This window comes from Manis pentadactyla, chromosome 3 (assembly GCF_030020395.1).
Source record: "Manis pentadactyla isolate mManPen7 chromosome 3, mManPen7.hap1, whole genome shotgun sequence".
NCBI lineage: Eukaryota > Metazoa > Chordata > Mammalia > Pholidota > Manidae > Manis > Manis pentadactyla.
In genome coordinates this window covers 202,288,590-202,307,335 of record NC_080021.1, presented here as the reverse complement: position 1 = coordinate 202,307,335, position 18,746 = coordinate 202,288,590, and the positions used below count along the sequence as shown (strand labels likewise).

Here is an 18,746-nt window from a genome sequence, read left to right as displayed (position 1 = left end):
CAGCGTGCTAAGGGCTGGCGGCTCATTCAGTCAAGCATCCTTCTCATGCCATTAGCCCATTTGCTCAAGAGACCTGTCAGGAAGGAAGGGAGCACATGTCTGGTGGAGGGGATGAGCCCAGAGGCAAGGATTTGGGTGCAGAAAGTTTTGCAGACCACATAGAAAGTCCCTCCTCCCTTCTCCCCCAGAAGTCCCGAGCTTGGGGCTTCTATGTTCCAACAGAGAGACTGTCCTCAGGGAGTGTTGGTGGTCATTGCCAGAAGTCTCTGGCAGAAGTGGATGGAGTCGGGGGCAGGGACACAGGCAATGTTCAAGGAAAAGTGATTGACTGTCCAACCTGGAACTAACAAATGTCATCGCATCCAGTGTCCATACCTTCCTCCCCTCCATGCATGCCTCACCCATTGGGGTCGGCCACCTATGGAAGTTTGAAGGTGCTACCCTGAAAAATATTTTTTAAGTGACCTGAAAGACAAATGCCTAAACCCGAGGGTACATGCTGCAGGTGGGCAGGCCAACTTCAGCTGGTGGCTGGGATGTTTGGTTCATAAGCTTTTTACAGTTCTGAACTTACTGTTTTAAAAATGGGCCTCCCACTTAAAAATGTACATTTGTCAATTGTCTTGAGAAACAGGTTCCAGCAGCAGCAGCCCTGGGCCTGCATCCTGCACACCGAGGGACAGGAGCCGAGTAGATGGCCCCTCTGGACAAGGCCTCTCCTGTGGCTCACCAGCCCTGCCCGTCACCCTGCCCAGTCTGACAGGCATTTGTGTCCATGATTTGCTCCAACTTTCACTATGGAAAGTTCCACTGGGTCCTGACTTGATCCCTCAGGGGATGGGGTTAAAGCACCATCTGTGACCCTGAGTCAGGAGTTCAGGGTACTCATTTCAGAAGGCACTAGAACCATGCTCAGCAAAGTGGCTGAAGACTCATTTGATTTTTAAGATGTCTCACCTCAGCGTTTCTCTTATACTGTTCACACCCATTTCTGTGACAAAACAGACATGACTGCTTTATAAGGAAACAACTTTTTAAAGCAAAATTTCAATCCAGAGGCGGGCCCTGCCACTGCATGAGGCCCTGGGCCATGCCCTGGCCTTACCTGACTGCAGTGCTCCCAAGGGTGGGGGAGGATTCTCTCAGCTACAGACCTGATTTCTGTTTCGGACCACATAGAAACTCCTAGATTAAACTTCAATCGCACGCGCAGGAATGTCCACACGCAACACATAACAGCCGGAAACTCCCACGGAAGGATGGTTTTGAGGGCAGAGCTGCTGCCCTCTGGGAGGCTAGCCCAGCTTAACAGCCTTACATGGGCCAGTCCTCGTGGGGATTTGATGGCCTTTTTTCAGCTGATGAGAAACACATCCTCTTCACGGAGAGCAGCCGTAACCTGGGTGCAGGGAGGGATAAAGCACAGCGGTGGGTTTACCTCAGATGAGCTGTTCTGGTGGCAGCAGGCCTGCACGGTGGCCCTGTCACCCTTCCTGGCCCACTCAGGCCGCAGCTCATCCTCTGGGGGTGTCCTCTCCTTGACTGGCCTGCGGTTTGACTACTCGAGAGAAACACTGTTGTGCGCCCTTCTGTAGCGTGTGAGGCTCTGGACGGGGCTGGTGGAGGGCAAGTGCCCCCAGGCTGGTCCTCCGCAGCTCACTGGGAAGGGCACCGGGTTTTTAACGTGCTTAGAGACCGAGATGCCATTGGGATTTGGCAAAGCCACAGACACTCTTACCAAGACAGAGGACAATACAACATATAAGGTTATACATGTCACTTGGGAGGTCAAGGCCCCCAGGCACACTGCACAAGGCGAACATGGGCATTGGGCCCTGTAGGACTAAATCCTGCCCTTCTTCCATGGGATAATGCTCCATAAAGCAAGGCCACAGGGGCCATGTCTCTCCCTCACTTACCAAACATTGGCCAAGCCAGGTTTGCTGCTGGAGGTAAGCAATGAGCTCAGATAAGGAGTGGACAACCCGGACCTCACACAGCGTCCCCTTGAGGAGGGCTCCGGCTCTGTCACCCCCAGTGTCCTGCCTCCGGTCTGTCTCTACTCACCAGTGCCCTGGAGGTGTCCTCCTAACCAGATGACATGACCCAACCCCACACTCGAGAAACAATATCACACACCGCCATCTTCCTAAAGATCGTTTTATTGTAAAACCATAAATACAACACTGACATGAAATCATTTAAGCAACTGATCCTCTCTAACCGTTAAAAGGATGTCTTTTTGCCTCGGCATCAACCAACTGGGAAATAATGTTGCAAGAATTCAGAGGGCAGGGGCAGCTGAAATACGGGTGGGGGCTTTTGGCGATTTAAGGAACCAAGTGGAACCTTCCTTTCCTTCCTGGGAATGTCCCACTTTCAGACAAGAACAGACAGGTAAAAACAGCAACATTTAAACAGCTCAGTTTTAAATTTTATTACTTTGTAAAAATCTTTTTTTTTTTTTCTTCTTTCTGTTCCTTTCCTCCATTTGACATCAGTAAGAGCTTTAAATATCACGAGACTGATTCGGCTGTAAATGGAGAAACGGTACCCAAACAAAGTGGAACGAGAAACCCAAGGACAAACAGAAAACCCTAAATAAACCCTCAAGTTGGGTCTCGGGGGTTTACATATCACAACAAGAACCGTCAACTCAACCCCCATGCAATGTGGCTCCTCGGAGAGCTGTTGGATCCACACCAATGACACAGGAGACCGCAAACAACGTCTTTTGTTAATTAACACAGCAAGGGTGACACTAGGTAACTTTTTTTTTAAATACAGTACATGGTACACAGGGTGCCAAGATGGCCCTGCATAAACCCCTTGTGGAGACTTGAGCCAAGCACTGGCTGTTTATAAAAATATTGTGTTGCTACAAAAGTATAAATTAATGCTACCGGTATTAAGAAATATTAAACACATAAAACTTATAAGGATTAAGAAAAATATTCATTAATACCTGTAGAAAACTCTGGCCTAAAAAAGATATTTTTTTTGTGTGTTTGTTTTTTTGTAAATTTTTTTTTTTGTATTTTTTTAAGATGACTTGAGTTTCTTGCACTCAAAGAGACAGACACAGATGTGCCTATGGTATTGCCTAGAACGTCTTAACTATTGAGAAAGAATGGGGTGCACACACGTGGTTACTGAGTGGGGCATGGGATGGGGGCACCAACGCTTTCTCAAGATTTACCTGATGTGAAAGAGTCACCGACGTGAGGTTGTGGGGAAAAGAAAAAGGTAGGATCAGAAAACAACTGAAAATAATTTATGCTTTTTAAAAAATATCTCTGCTGCAGGTGGTCGTACAAAATGATTTCCTGATGCTTGGGATCTGGACGGCCCTGGACGCGCTGCGGGGTGGGTCTGAGAGCCTCCAGCCCCGCAGGTCCCTCTCTGTCCTGGCTGGTGAGTCCCAGCCCTGTGCCAGGCCACGTGCCCGCTCACCACTAGGAAACCCAGTCACCTTGGCTGGGTGAGAGGGTGGGTCCCAGGCGGGGACCGGCTGGCACCTGGGTTGTGGGAGGAGCCCCTCTCCTTCCAGCTGGCCTCAGACCCCATGGTCTCTGCCAACCTGGACTTCAGGAAGCGCCACAGGGATCCCAGGTCCCTGAGGTTGTGGACAAGGCTGGGTTGTGCCCCTTGAAGGAACTTTGGTTCGAAGAGTCAAGGTGCCCAGTGGGATGCGCAGGTGGCTAGGACCCTCATGGGTCCTGATGCTGGCGCCCAACTGCAAACCTAGCCATTCCTTCTCTGTGCAGGAGTTGGATCTTTAAAGCGACACCCGTGGCGGTGGCTGTGGGAGGCATGAATATAGCAAACAGTGGCCACCTTCACCCTCACCAAGGTGGGAGCAGGTACACTCTTTGCATGGAAACCACAGGCCCCTTCAGGGAAAGGTAGGCCTCCACCAGCCACGACCCTCAAACCCTAATGAGAGAAAGAAAAATGACCATGACAGCATCTGCCAGAAAACCCTGAAAAGGAGAAATGGGGAGGGACATTTAAAAGGGAAAAACACTATCATTGGTTCACCATAACTGGCCTAGCAAACATTAGCCACAGTGAAGAGAGGGCCAGGCCCCCTCCCAGTTCTCCCACTGGCCCAGCTGGAGATAGAGGGCCGGGTGGCACTGGCAGGGCCAAGACAGGAGCCCCCATCTGCTGCCTCCAGGGGACAGCCTGAGCCTTCCCAAGTCTCTTGGTTCTCTAAACCAGCAGCCTTTCTAGGAGCCCTCAGGCAGGTCCCGGTGACACAGGTGCTGCCGCTGTTCCCATGGCAAGAGCGAAGCCATGAACTTGCTCCAACTCAGTGGGGTAGGAGGTGACTGCATCTCCTCTTCCTGTCTCTGCAAGCACATCCACCATGATGACAACATCCAGGTACTGTCCCCTTCTGGGCCCTTCTTCCCGGGGCCTCCCATCTCCATCTGCAGCCCAGCTTCCTTCCAAACCTTCCTTGTGAACACGTGACCCCCAGAGTGCATGCTGGGTCCCTGACATCTCTCCAGGTGCCCACTCTCCAGGGAGTCTAGTCCAAGTCCAGGCAGGAGCAGGGAGCTCTGTGCAAGCAGAGGGGACTCCTAAAGGCAGAGGTTAGGTTTCACAGTGGAAAACACGCCTTGTAGAGTTTTTCTCTGGTGTTTCTTGAAAGTGCAGGAGACAAAAGAGCAGACTTAAAGAGAGGACGCTTGCCAGCCTACAGTCCTGATGTCAAAAAAAAAAAAGTCCCTCCTGGAATCCTGGAGACCCGTAACTCCTCAGCTGTGTCATTGGACTGTCCTCTCCTCACCAGGAACCTTGGTACCCTGTCCCCAGCCAAGAGCCAATCCCCGAATGCCAGGCACGAGGTTGTCAGGCTGGTCGGTGGCTGAGCATCCTTGCTTCAGGTGGTCCCTCTGCTTTGGTTCCTGGTTTCTAACTCCCATCCAGAGGGAGGCCTGGCTGGTGGACCTAGGCCCAGGGAAGAGAGAAGAGTACTGGGCCAGGAGCACCCATGCTCGGTGTCTGGGATGGCACCGCTGCTCTTGGTGGAGCAGACATACCCCAGGCTACTCCAAACAGGAGGGACCACCACGAGGCTGTGGCCTTTGGCTTTGGTGCTGAAGCCAACTGACCTCAGATGAGGAGAAAACACCCTGTGGAGTGGAGGTGTCCCTCATCCACCTGCCCTCCCAGGTCCATGGACATCAAAACAAGGACCATTTCTGTCCTGGGAATCACATGGCTTGAGGCAAACTGTGACCAAGTCAGGAGGCGACCATCCTGAGCTGCTGAGAACATGATAGGAACACCCCCACCTCCCGATCTGCCAGCCCCCAAGGGCCTTTGGTGGAAAGTCTTAACAGTGTCACAGATCTGGGAGGCAGAAGGTCAAGGCCAGGCTGGATGCCAGGAGATAAACTGGAAGAGCCTACCTCAATCCTTTGGCTGAACTAGAATTTGGATAAGGTGGATATTGCTGAGAATAAGGGGGCCAGCGGCTGGACCTGTGAGATCTTTGGGTTTTATCAAGCTGGTCACTGCAGGAGGATTTGCACTATGGGACCTGCCTTTCCTGCTGGCAATACCAGTTTCTGGGGAATCAGAGGTTGCAAGAAAAAGTGGACTCCCTGCCACCTTGTTACTGTATCTGGACGAGGCAGTCCCAGGAGACAGCTTTCACAGTACCTCGTAGTTTTCACATCAAACCAGCAGAGCAAGCCAAGCCCTATGGACAGAACTGGGGTGGAAAGCAAGATCAGAACAGGAGGTGACACATGACGATAACTAGAGTTTAGTAAGACTCACTCAAATTTTCCTTCTGGAGGGCAGATATCCCAGTGTTCCAAAGAGAAGCAAACATGTATCTAGGCTTTCTGATGGCTCTGCCAGAAAGTGAAATGCCTGTCTTCTAACTGGTCCAGTAAATAGGGCAACACCAGCACAGCTCTGCTCCATGCAGAGGGAGGATGGGCTCCAAGGCTCTGCTCCCAGTGCACACTCGAGCGGGCAGCTCCAAGTGCCAGGTCACAGACCCTTCCCAGCAGCAAAGCAAAGCTGGAGGGACCTTTGCTGTAGGCATCTGTCACCATGCAGCTACCTTCTGCAATGCCCTCAAGTTCGGATCGAAAAGTCTGCTGATGTCCCATATTCTCTCCGAAGTGACATTAGGTGACTGTCCAGTGTGGATGGAGACTCTTCTGATGGCATGACCTCAGTTCGAAATGCAGTGGAGGAACACCCAGGACTTCTCCAGGGGAAGAAATGCCACGATGGTCCCTGAGACCACAGCCTGCTGGAGTGGATGTGAACGGCCCACTTGAATGCATTTCAGTATGTCCAAGACTCAGAGGGGGGCGCCAGGGTAGTTCTCATGAGGCAGAGTGAGCAGGCCTGGCCCCCAGGGACAGTGCTCTGGTTCTCGGTCCTAAGCCTTTTTGAGTCTTTAAATGATACTTTCCCGCCCGCCAAAGGCGGTAGGGAGAGGGCTGTTGTACAGTGCTTTGGAGTCGAGGTATCTTGCAGTTGAGTGATGCTTCATTACTGGGAAGGGAGGGAGTGGACTCAGGCGGCCCTCTGGATGTCAGAGGGTGCCTTTCAAGAGCCCCCCACCATGGCAGTCGTCTCAGCCTGGAGCCCATGATGTAACCGTCTCTGTCTTGTAGCCACGGGCACTGGGGGGACACAGGACCACCAACGCTTTGTTCAGGAAGAGGTGGGGTGGGGGGGTTGAATGCTGATCCTGACAGGACCACCTCTTGTGAGGCGAAAGGGGCCACCCTCTTAGCACTTGGATCGAGGGAGCAGAACTTAAATTGCTCACGGGGAGAAAAGCCTAAAGACGTCTTTCACAGCGTCAAGTTGAATGTGGCCTGATGCTAGTCCACCCTCAAGACATCGTTTGGACCACAAGGCACCATGCTCAACTACTGTCCTGGAAGGAGGGCTGAGGCTTGTGTGGGGACCCCCAGGGCTGTGGGCAAGGGGACCACCGGAACCCTCGGGGTCCTGGGGAGGGGAGGCTGTGGGTCTGAGGTGTGACAGATGTGAGCATGGATCAGCTCAGGAGTCCCTGCTGAGCTGGACGTGTCAGCAATGTGGAGTAGTGTAATGCACTCTGGGTATATAAGTCAGACATTCGAAGTACCAGACACAGCAAACCAGGAGGGTGGCTCTTCTGCTTACATTCAGGATTACTCCTAAGCCACATGCTTCCCTATGGCTTCCACCAAACCCCGCATCTGTGAAACCTGTGACTCCAACCCCACTCCTGGTCTCCAAACAGCAAAGACAAGTTCATGGTCTTAGCTGTTCAAGTACATGAAAACTGGACTGTACAGGGAAGGCTAATAAAACCTTAGGATATTGAACTTACCACTGAGATGAGCTAGTTTACAGTGTGACTTGAGGAACAAAAAGGGTAATTAAAAAAAAAAACACTCCAAAACATAAGTTACAGACATTCAGTGCCTCCTAGCAGAGTCTAAATTAAATTTGAAAAACCAAAACAAACCCCCAAAAAGGTAAAAACTGCTAAAATGTTAGGGGAAAAAAATTATTCAGGAGTGGAGACAATATTTATACTTCTCTGAAAAACGTCTTTTTTTTTTCTTTCTATCTTATAATAAAAAGCAAAGTGTCAGCTTTATATTCTTAAAGTCTCCTTTCCTGATCTGGGGAGAGAGATAGGTGTGTTTCTAAGGCGGCTGCCCCATGACACCCCAGGGTGTCCCGTGGGTAGCAGCTCAATGCCCTGAAGGTGAACAAGAATAAAGTCCAGTGCAGAAACTGTCCGTCCGATGCAGTCTGGAGAATCCATGGCAGAGCAGCTGGGGTGGGGTGGGTGCATCAGGGTCAGAGGGGCTTGGGGGTAGACATGAAAGGAAAGTGGGGGTACCATGGGGTGAAGGACAGAGAGCGTCAAGTCACTTCAGATCTCAGCTGCCTGAACATTTTACATCAGCTTTCTACCAATCTGCGCACCTGAAAATGGAGTCTTTAAAGCCCCCTTACTGAGAAAAGGAGGGGAAGTGTCTTCCCTCTTTCCCACTCAGCTTTCCTGACACACCCAGTTTAATGTACACATACCCACAAGCAGGCACGTGTACATGCACCAGGGTTGTATGTGTGTGCACGCATGTGCAAAGCTTCTGTGGCCATGCAGCTGAGCACAGAGCCCTCATGCCCCACATCCACAGGACACGCATGTGGACATGTACTCATGCGTGTGGGCAAGCACACATGTGCACACACACACACTGAAGAAAAGCACTTACGTTTCCAGGGGGCATTTATAATGAGGTCCACAGTGTTTAGAACTTAAATTCCTTTTCTTGGTTTGTGACAGTGTTGTGTGTATTTTTTTCTAACGTTCTGTTTTTTTTTTTTTTTCCTTTTTCTTTCTATCTTTTGTTCTGGAGTCAAGTCTTAAAGCATGTTGGATTTCAAAAACATGAGTTTGTTCATATCTTCGGGACTGAGCAGTCGCCGCCTTTTGATTAGGAGTGCTTGTTCACACATATTTACACACCCGCTCCTGGCCCCTACGGCCGGAACCGCGAGGAGCCAGAAAGCCAGCTTGGCGAGTTTTGTGTGCTTTTGGGTCACGCACGACCAGTACTGGAAGAGATCAGGAGTGGCCTGGAAGAGGGGCTCCTGCAGGTAATCATACACTTCGTTTTTCCCAAGCCGATCGTCTTCCTGAGCTGCGGGGTTCTCGGCGGTGGCGGAGCGGGGCTTCTTGGTGGTGGGCTCGAAGTCAGCCTCCTCGGACCAGGACTCCTTCACCTCGTTGATGAGCTCGCACACCTTGCCGATGATCTCCTCGTGCTGGTAGGGCGGGACGGGCCGCAGCTTCTGCTGCGGGTCCAGGATCATGGCCACCTTATGTGCTGGGTGCACCTTGAAGTTCTCCTTGAGGGCCTCCAGGAAGAGGTGGCAGAGCTTACTGACGGTGCCCGCGTCGTTGGCCTTGGCCGTGAACAGCTTCTCCAGCCTGACATAGGTGGGCAGCACCAGCTGCAGGGTGGGCTGGCTCTCGTTGCTCAGCTCGATGACTGCCTGCTTCACGGGCGTCAGGATGGCCGCCAGGTTGCTGAGCAGGTGCTTGTTGAGGCTCTGGATGAGGTTCATCTTCTTGGCACGGCTGTAGAACTCGCAAATCTGTTCGTAGCGTTCATGCACCAGCAGCAGCGAGTCGGTGACCGAGTTCCAGCAGGGTGGTGGCGAGGTCTCCTCCAGCGACCCGAAGGTCTCCTTGGCGAGGCCAGTGGAGCCCGCCAGGTCCTCGCACACGTTGAGCAGCTCGATGACCTCGTGCATGCTGCGGGCCTGCAGCGTCCGCTTGCTCAGCACACTCTGCACCACTGAGTTCAAGGCACAGGCTGAGCAGCGAAGGCACATGCCGGCCTTGGAGAAGGCGGATGCACTCACCCGGCAGTCGGTCACGTACACCGTCCGGATCTCCGACATCACGAACTCTGACAGCACGTTCTGCACCCAGTGGTGCACCAGGTCACCGCTGTCACGAATGTCTGCACCCTTCACACCCAGTACATAACTCTTGATGTGGTTGCCCTCAGCCTGGTAGGCGGTGAGGATGTAGCAGGAGTCAGGGCCAACACTCTGCGAGTGGCAGGTGACACCAATGCCCAGGCAGGCATTGCTGCCCAAGGCACATGTCACCTTCACCTTCACCTGGTTGTACATGCGTGGCAGGTGCTTCAGTGCCAGCGTGTTGAAGTTGCCCAGGATCTCGGTGACTGAGAAGGCCCCATAGCGGGCGCCACTGTCCACCAGGGTCTGGGCCAGTTTCAGGAACTCCTTCCCACTCACCACGCTCAGTGCCCCCAGGTCGGCACACATGACCCGCAGCAGCCGCTCTGCAATGTTCTGCCGCTCCTTCTCGGGGATCATGCTGTTGGGTGTTAAACCACTGGTCAGAGCTGACAGGGGACACAAGGAAAGATGTGATTAATCCTGGCACTTGAGGCTCTTGGGTCTGGCAGCAGCCTAATACTCCAGGCATCTAGTATTAGGAATTATGAATAGATTTCATCTTGAACACAAATTGGTATTTCTGGCTGTATTTAAAATGTGACAGTCATGCAGGAGTAATGTTCTATGATTGATTAGTAATGCCTGTCATGGCCATGGGACTAGAACATATGGTATGTGTGCAACATTCTTGCTGTATGTCGCATTCCCCTAGACCAAATAGTCTACTTGGCCAGTCAAACCCAACTCGTCTAACCTCTTCCTCAATATATGAATTGACTCTAATAAAGGAATCTTTAGTGAATAAAATAAATGAGGTCACAGTGTCAGGGAAGAGCAGCCAACAGAAACTTTGGAGAATGGATTCCAGTTCTGACTCTGTTACTAATTTGTGCCCTCTGACCATAAAGACATCACCTTCTCTCCCTGGGCTTCCTTTTGCCCATCCCGAGGTCACAATCCCCACAAATGAGGCCTTAGGTGTGAAGGTGCTTTGGAAACTGTTGTACACGGTCTTGTAGTATCATGAGAGGCATAGGTGGTGGAGATGGGGTGCAGAGGGGAACAACCAGAGCAGGGGCTGCGGGTCCATGGGGCAGACCTCCATAAGCTCGTGGGCTCTGGCCTGGGAGGGACCTACTGTTGTTGGCACTGTTTCTCTGGGCCTGGGGTTTCCACTTCTCTTCAACAACAGCAGGTGGCGATCGGGACTGGTTGGAGGCAATGTTGTTCTCGTTGTCTGCTGTGGGCACGAGGGGGACAGTGTGTTACTCTGAGTGCCAGAGGCCTGATGACAAACAAGACAAGAACTAGAGCATGGCAGGTGAGGGCAAAACATGGCCTCTGGGACTCAGGCCTGGGTCCAAATCCCGGCTCCTCCTTACACAACCACACAAAGCTTCATTTCCATCACTTGGGAACAGAAAGGACTAACAACAAAAAACACAGGGGAAGAGCGAGCACAGGGTTCGGTGTGGATTAAGTGCTCAGTGAGTGGGAATCGCTGTGTTCTGAGTCTGGCTGGGAGGTCCCATCCCCTACCACCCCGACATTCTAGCTCTGAAACCTGGAAGGGCTGGCAGTCATGCCCCAAGTGGCCTAAAGCACCTCATATTCTCTCACTTCTTCAAAGGCTGCTTTCTGGTCTTTTCAGTGTATTTACTAGAAATTTAATTAAAGGAACAAAACAAAGCCAAACAAATATAAGAATGACAGCAGACCCAGAAGGTGATGGAACAAAATATTAAGTGTCAATCGAAAATTCTAAATCCAGCAATAATATCTTACACAAATGAAGATGAAATAAAGACCAAAAACAAACAAAATCAGACCTACACTACTAGAAATGGAAGTTCTTCAGGTTTAAGAAAAAAAATGACTCCAAATAACAATGTGCATCTACAGAAAGAAGAGTGCTGGAAATTATATGTGTGCATAAATGTAAAAAAATATTTTCCCTTGCTTTTAATGTCTTTCAAATGACTTCTCATTGGAAAACAGTAACAATGAGTTGTGGCAATTATTTATATAAGCAAACTGTAGGACAAGAATTGCACAAAGTCCAGGATGGAGAAGCAGAAGATATTGTTGAAAGTTTCTCACACAATATGAAAAGTGGGCTAATATTATTTGGAGGTAGATTTGGTGTTCGAAATAAATCATTTAGTACCCAAAGTAAACCATATACCATAAAACAAAGAGTTACTGTTAATAAATCAATTGTGGAGATTAAAAATTGAATAAAAAAATCCTCAATCCAACATAAGTAAAGTAGGAAACCTAGAGAAAAAGGAGCAAAGAACAAAGGAGATGATTGGCAAACAAACAGCAAGATGGTAGACTTGAACCCAATAATATTGAAATTTCAGAGATTATCATATTTAATAAAAAAGCAAGACCCAACAATACAGTATCTGTAAGAAACCTACTTAAATACATATGAAGACCAGGGATAAGTTAAAAGTAAAAGGCTAAATAAGGTATACCATACAAACAGTAATGAAAAGAAAGCTAGTGATTTGTGGGATGTACTATTAAAGAAAAAATAGACCTCATAACAAGAAATATCACTGGAGATAATGAGACTGCATAACAATAAAGGGGCCTTACTAACACTATATGATAATCCTAAATGTGTGTATGTGATGACAGAACATCCAAACACATGAAGCGAAAACAGACAGACCTGAAACAGGAAAGACAAGTCCCCAGTTGTAACTGGAGATTTCTACTCTCTCTCAGTCGTTTTACTTAGAAAAGAGAAAAAAAGACTGCACATAAATGAAAAATATCAAGCAGTCTAATACACACATAATTGGATCCCATGAAAAGGAGGTGGGGCAGAAAAATATAGAAATCATAGAGTATAGTCTCTAGCCATAACTGAATTAAATTAGAAATCAATAGCAAAAAGGTATTTGGAAAAATTGCAACTATCTATATTAAATATCACATCCTAAGTAACTCATTGGGCCAAAGACATATTAATGGAAATTAGACAATGTTTTGAACTACCCGTTAGAAGATAACATTTCAAAATCTGTATGATACATCTAAAGCAGAGCTTATTTATAGCATTAAATAATTATATTAGAAAAGAAGAAAGGTTTAAAATCAGTGTTACAAGCTTCCACCCTAAGAGACCTAAAGAGTAAGAGTAATTTGAGTCTAAAGTAAGCAGAAGAAATGAAATGATGGAGAAGTGAATGAAACCAGAAATGGATAAACACAATAGAGAAAAATCAATTAAACTAAAAGGTGTTTCTTTGTAGAAATCAGTAAGATTGAAAAACCTCTAACCAGAAAGATTAAAAAAAAAAAAAAGAAAAGAAAAAGAAGCCACAAATTATTGGTATCAGGAATGAAAGGGGACATCATTACAGATGCTACAGGTATTAAAGGGATTAAAAATGATTATGAACAGTAATGATGCCATGACATCTTACTACGCTGATAGACATTGACTGCAACGGGTAGGAGGGGTGAGGACTAGATAATATGGGTGAATGTCAAAACCACAATGTTGTCATGTGAAACCTTCATAAAATTGTATATTAATGATACTTTAATAAAAAAAGTAAAATAATGATTATGAACTTGATACCCATAAAGTCAACCATTTAAGTGAGGTAAACAAATACTCTATAAGACACAAAGTATCCAAGTTCACTCCAGAAGTAATAGGTAACCTAAAATAGTCCCATATCTATTAAAGAAATTGAGTTCATAGTTAAATAACCTCCCACAGAGAAAATTCCCATATGGGTTCACTGGTGAATATGACCACACATTTAAGGAAGAATAATACAAATTCTATACAAATACTTCCAGAAAACAGAAGAGGAAAGAATATCTCCCAGTTTATTTTATGTGGCTAGCATTATCCTGACCCAAAACTAGAGAAAAACATTACAAGAATAGAAACTACAGACCAATATCCCTCATAAACATAAACACAAAAATCCTTAACAAATATAAGCAAACTAAATATAGCAATATATAAAAAGAATACATTTTGACTAAGTGGGTGTGAGGTGGTGGTAGTTAAAAATAGAAAAACAATCAGTATAATTCCTTACAGTAAGTGAAAAAAAGAAGAAAAATTATATCCATGGATATAAATGCACATTAAAATGTGACAAAATTCAATACCCACCCATGACACAAACTCTCAGTGAACTAGGAAGAGAAGGAAACCTCCTCCACCTCATGAAGGGCATCTAAAAAAACCTTCAGTTCCCTGACTTGATAGAAATAAAAAGGATTAGAAGAAACTACTATGAACAATAGTATTCCAACAAATGAGATGATCTGGATGGAATAGAAAAATTCTTACAAAGACATAAACTACCAAAACTGATTCAAGAAACAAAAAATCTGGATAGACCTATAGAAAAAGATTGAATTGATACTCAAAACACTTCCCCCCAAAAGAAAGAAAACAAAGTCCAGATTCAGATGGTTTCTCTGACGAATTCTATTATGTTAAAGGAACTCCTTACAAATTCTCCCCCAAAACAGAAAAGGAACACTTTTCAATTCATTTTATGAGGCAAATAGCATTCTGATACCAAAATCAGACAAAGAAATTACAAGACAAGGATCTATTATCCTTTATGAAGATAGACACAAACATCCTCAATAAAATACAGAAGGCCAAACCCAGCAATACACAAAAACAGATTATACATGATGAATAAATGGGATTTATTCCAGGAATACAAGGTTGGTTCAACAAACAAAAACCAAGGTAAAGGACAAAAACAGCACAATCTCGTCAACAGATGCAGAAGCATTTGACAAAATCCAATACCCGTTCATGATAAACAAGCTCAACAAACCACAAATCGAGGGGAATTTTTACAACCTGATAAAGGGCATCTGTGAAAAACCCACACTAATATCACAGGTAATGGTTAAACAGTGAAGGTGTTCCTCATAATCAAGAATAAGGCAAGAATGTCCACTCTTACCTCTTTTTTAAAAACATGTATTAGAGGTTCTACCCAGGGCCATCAAACAAAAAATAAAACAAAAACAAAGAAAAAAAGGGCATCCAGATTGGAACAGGAGTCAAATTATCTCTATTTGCAGATGACATGATTGTGTACATACAAAATCCTATGGAACCCCCCCTCATACACAACTATTAGAACTAAAAAAAGAGCTCAGCAAGGTTACAGGAAATAAGATCAATGTATATGAAAAAAATCAATAGTATTTCTCTACACTAGCAAATGAACACTCCAAAAAATTTTTTAAATTCCATTTATAATAGTGTCCAAAAGAATAAAATGCTTAGGGATAAATTACAAAAGAAGTGTAAGATTTGTACACTGAAAACCAAACACACTGTTGAAAGAACTCAAAGACTTACATAAATGGAAAGATGTTCCATGTTCATGGATTGTTACACTTAACATTGTTAAAATGGTGATACTCCCCAAATGACGCAGATTCAACACAATCTCTATCAAAATCCCTGCTGGCATCTGAACAAAATCTGACAAGTTGATCCTAAAATTCATGTGGAAATCTAACAGATGCTGAATAGCCAGAACAAACTTGAAAAAGAAAAGTGGAGGGCTCACACTTTGTGATTTCAAAACTACTACAAAGCCATATAGCAACCAGGACAATGTGATACTAGCACAAAGGCAGACATACAGATCTAGGGAACACAACATACACTCCAGAAAGAAACCCTCCTACTGATTTTCAACAAGGGTGCCAGGACAATTCAATGAGAGTAAGAATAGACTTTTCAAAAAATGGTACTGGGACAACTGGATATCCACATGCAAAAGAATCAAGTTGGACCCTTCACACCACATACAAAAACTCGAAATGAAATACAGACATAAATGTAAGAACTAAAACTATAAAGTCTAATAAGAAAACACAAGTTAGGTCTTCATGACCTTGGGGTAGGCAATGGTTTCTTAGATATGACACCAAAAGCACGTATTATGAAAGAAAAAGTAGATAAATGGACTTCTTCAAAATTAAAAACTTTTGTGTATCAAAGGGCAGCATCAAGACAGTAAAAAGCCCACAGAATGGGAGAAAATATTTGCAAATCATGCATCTATAGCGCTCTTGTATCTATAATGTAAAGAATACTCACCATCAATTAAGAGACAAAAAAACCCAAATAAAAAAACAGGCAAAGATATTCAAATGGCCGATAAACACAGGAAAACATCATTAGTCACCAGGAATATGCAAATCAAAATCACAATGAAATACCACATCATGCACACGAGGATGGCTATAAATCAAGAAGTCAGATGATAGTAAGTGTCACCGAGAATGTGCAGAAATCAGACCCCTCACACACTGTCGGTGGGAATGTAAAAATTTTCATTTCAGGAAACAGTCTGGCAATCCCTCAAATGGTTAAATACAGAGTTCCCATAAGACCCAGCACTTCCATTCCTGGGTATACACCCAAGAGAGTTAAAAAGCCTATGTCTACACAAGAACGGACATGAATGTTCATGGCAGGTTTACTCACAATAGTCTTAAACCAGATGTCTCCTAAATGTCCAACAACTGGTTGACGGATAAACAAATTGCGGTAGACCCCAACAGTGGTATACTATTCACAAAAAAAGCAATGGCCAATAACACAGAACATGGATGAATCTTGAAAGTACGCTAAATGAAAGAAGCCAGACACAAAAGACTAAATACCCTATCATTCCATTTATATAAAATTCCAGTAAAAGCAAAACTACCGTGGGAGAAAGCCCAGAGCAGTTACCAGGGCTTGGGTTGGGGAAGGGACTGGCTACAAAGGTGCGAGGAGGGACCTTTTTGGGTTGAGAGTAATGTTACCTGTTTTGATTGTGATGATGATTAAGTGACTATGCACTTGTCAAAACCCATCAAATTGTACTCTTAAAATCAGCCAATTTTATTTATATAAACCTTTTCAATAAATCCAATTTTTTAAATGCCTGAAAAGAAATCCCTAAAAGTGTAACTAACAGTGGTTAGCTTTGAGTGGGGAGATTATGGCTGACGTTTCATTTTCTAACTTCTCTGCATTTTCCGAATTTCTTTTAATGAACAGACCTTACATTTAAAAGGGGGAAACGCAAGTTTTAACATGGGAATCAGCAGCTGTTCTTGTAGGCGTTCTCCACTAGAGTACAGAAATCTGAAAGCCCTGGCTTTGAACTTGGCTCTGCCATGGCTGTGGGGTGTTGACCTTGAGTTAGTCACTTTAACTCTCCGTTTCCCCTCCTCTCTCCAAAATGCTGAGGCTGGGCAAACTGCAGGGTGATTCCTTCTTCCTCTGCCTTTCTGTGGCACTTGCAAAGGAGATTACTCAACCTAGCATCAGATAATGTCTAGGATTGGGTGATTAAAAGAATGTTTCTCCCCATATCCCACAGATACCCTCAAACGGGTGAGGTACTCGGTAAATGCTCTGTGAAAAGGCTTGATTTATAGCGTGAACTGAAAATGAGGTTTGCTCAGTTGTACCACAGATACGCACGTATGTGTGCACTCACACACATCTGTAAAGGCCTGGACGCAAAGCTGGGGTACATGCTGGAGAGCAAGAGGAAGTCAGTGCTCCTGGCAGAGGATGGGAAGAAAGACAATGGCCGCTGTTCAGTCTTATCTTAGAATGTACCACAGTCCCCAGTACTTCACAAATGTCTTCTCCAGCACCAGAACCATCACCCAGCCTGCGGAAGCACTGACTGGCCCACTTTACAGAGTAGAAGGCTGAGGCTCAGAAAGGTGGAGGGGCTCCAAGGGATTATAAATGAGGTGTAGCCATTGCAAAATCCTAAAATTCCAATTGCCCAGCTCCTTGCCATCTGGGAAAGCCTGCCCCCCCGCCCCCCACACTTTGTGCTTTATAGTTTATTATAAAGACTGTATTTTAACAAGAGCCTGAGGGAGCCTGCCCCTCCCACCTACCCCCCCCCTACCCCATCTACCCAGCTGAAGAGGGTGGTTGTTGAGCCCCCAGGCTCTGGAGTTCACTGGCAGGGTGGGAATCCTGGTCAGAACCCTGCTCTGACACTGTCTGCACTGCCTTGACCAAGTAGCCATTTGATGCCTCAATTTTATTATCTATAAAGTGGAGCTAATATGGGCACTGAACTCATAGGGATGTTCTGAGGATTAAATGAGCAAGTAGGTATAAAATTCTTAAAATATGGCTTGGCACCAAGTAAGAGCTCAAAAGATGTTGGCTACCTTTTATGCTGTGCAACTTTGGACCAGTGATGATGTTCTCTGAATCTGCTTTTCTTCATCTGCACAATGGGGATGGTAATGTCAGCTAGTTAAAAGGCTTGTTCAGGAGAGCTGATGAAATACACGTGCCTGACACAAAGTAATTGCTTACTAAATGTTAGCCATCTTCAGTATTACTACTGCCAACACATGCTCTTGAACTGTCACCTGAGCCTAGGCAAGTTTTCCTGTGGTACAGAAAGGAAGTTTATTAGCGGGAATTACCGTTGCCATTCAGCAGCTTCTTAATGAGATTTGGTGTTATTCAAGGCTGATCCCCCTTATCAGCAGCACTGTGAACAGTGCAGATCGTGATGCTTAATTTCTCTCTATGGAGTCAATCCTTTAATCCCAACTCAGCCTGGCTGGGATTCAGCCTGGCTTTGCACTGGATTGCCAGGGAGGCATTCTCTCCCTACGCTGAACCAGAACAAAGCACCCCAAAGCTTGTTGTTGGAAACTCCTGATGTTTGCAAGGTGGAGGGGCGGCCCCAACCCCAGCCTTGATTTGCATGCTAATGGCCTCCACCCAACTGCCTGAGGGATACAGAAGCTCAGCTCTGGCACCTAGACTCTTCTCTAATTAGCCTTAGCTTCCAGAAGCTGGCAGAGGGACAGAGGAGGGTTGGGGTTTCCTGGGCTGGGCCATGGAGTCTCTGGTCCAAGCGGTTGCTCAGGCACTGATTCCCGAGCAACCTTCCAGCTGCCGCCACTGGTTCCCACAGGGTCAAATCTAAGTGCCTTGAGTGGGCTTTCAAGGCCTTTCCTGGTGCAGGACGGTTGATGGTAAAGGCAAGTGGGAGGTGCTTGAAGATGGATGCTTGGTAGGAGGAGATCACAGGTTTGCCTGCCCTTGTTTTTGAGACAGAGATGCTAAAGAGAGGGGGAGTTTCCTGTCTGAGGTTACATAGCACGGAGGCCGAGCAGAGCATGGAACTCACTTGTCTGGGTTGCCAATCCAGCTCTATCCTGCATTTAACAAGTTCATTGGGAAAAATAAC

The 18,746-nt window shown here is 46.3% G+C and overlaps 1 protein-coding gene across 21 annotated transcripts in view; it reads right to left on the bottom strand.

Moving 5' to 3' along the window:
- Nucleotides 1-2,144: 2,144 nt before the first annotated feature.
- The window catches only part of ZNF618 (zinc finger protein 618), a 114,933-nt gene continuing 98,331 nt past the window's right edge, over nt 2,145-18,746 (bottom strand). For 19 of the 21 annotated variants that reach the window (XM_057498947.1, XM_057498944.1, XM_057498945.1 and 16 more), the window contains 2 exons: nt 10,625-10,726; nt 2,145-9,932 (listed from right to left, as the gene is read on the bottom strand). In XM_057498947.1, coding sequence (XP_057354930.1) covers nt 8,416-9,932; nt 10,625-10,726 — 1,619 coding nt within the window. In that variant the 3' untranslated portion in view covers nt 2,145-8,415. The remainder of the gene's footprint in view (nt 9,933-10,624; nt 10,727-18,746) is intronic. The other 2 variants (XM_057498946.1, XM_057498950.1) reach the window with 1 other exon arrangement.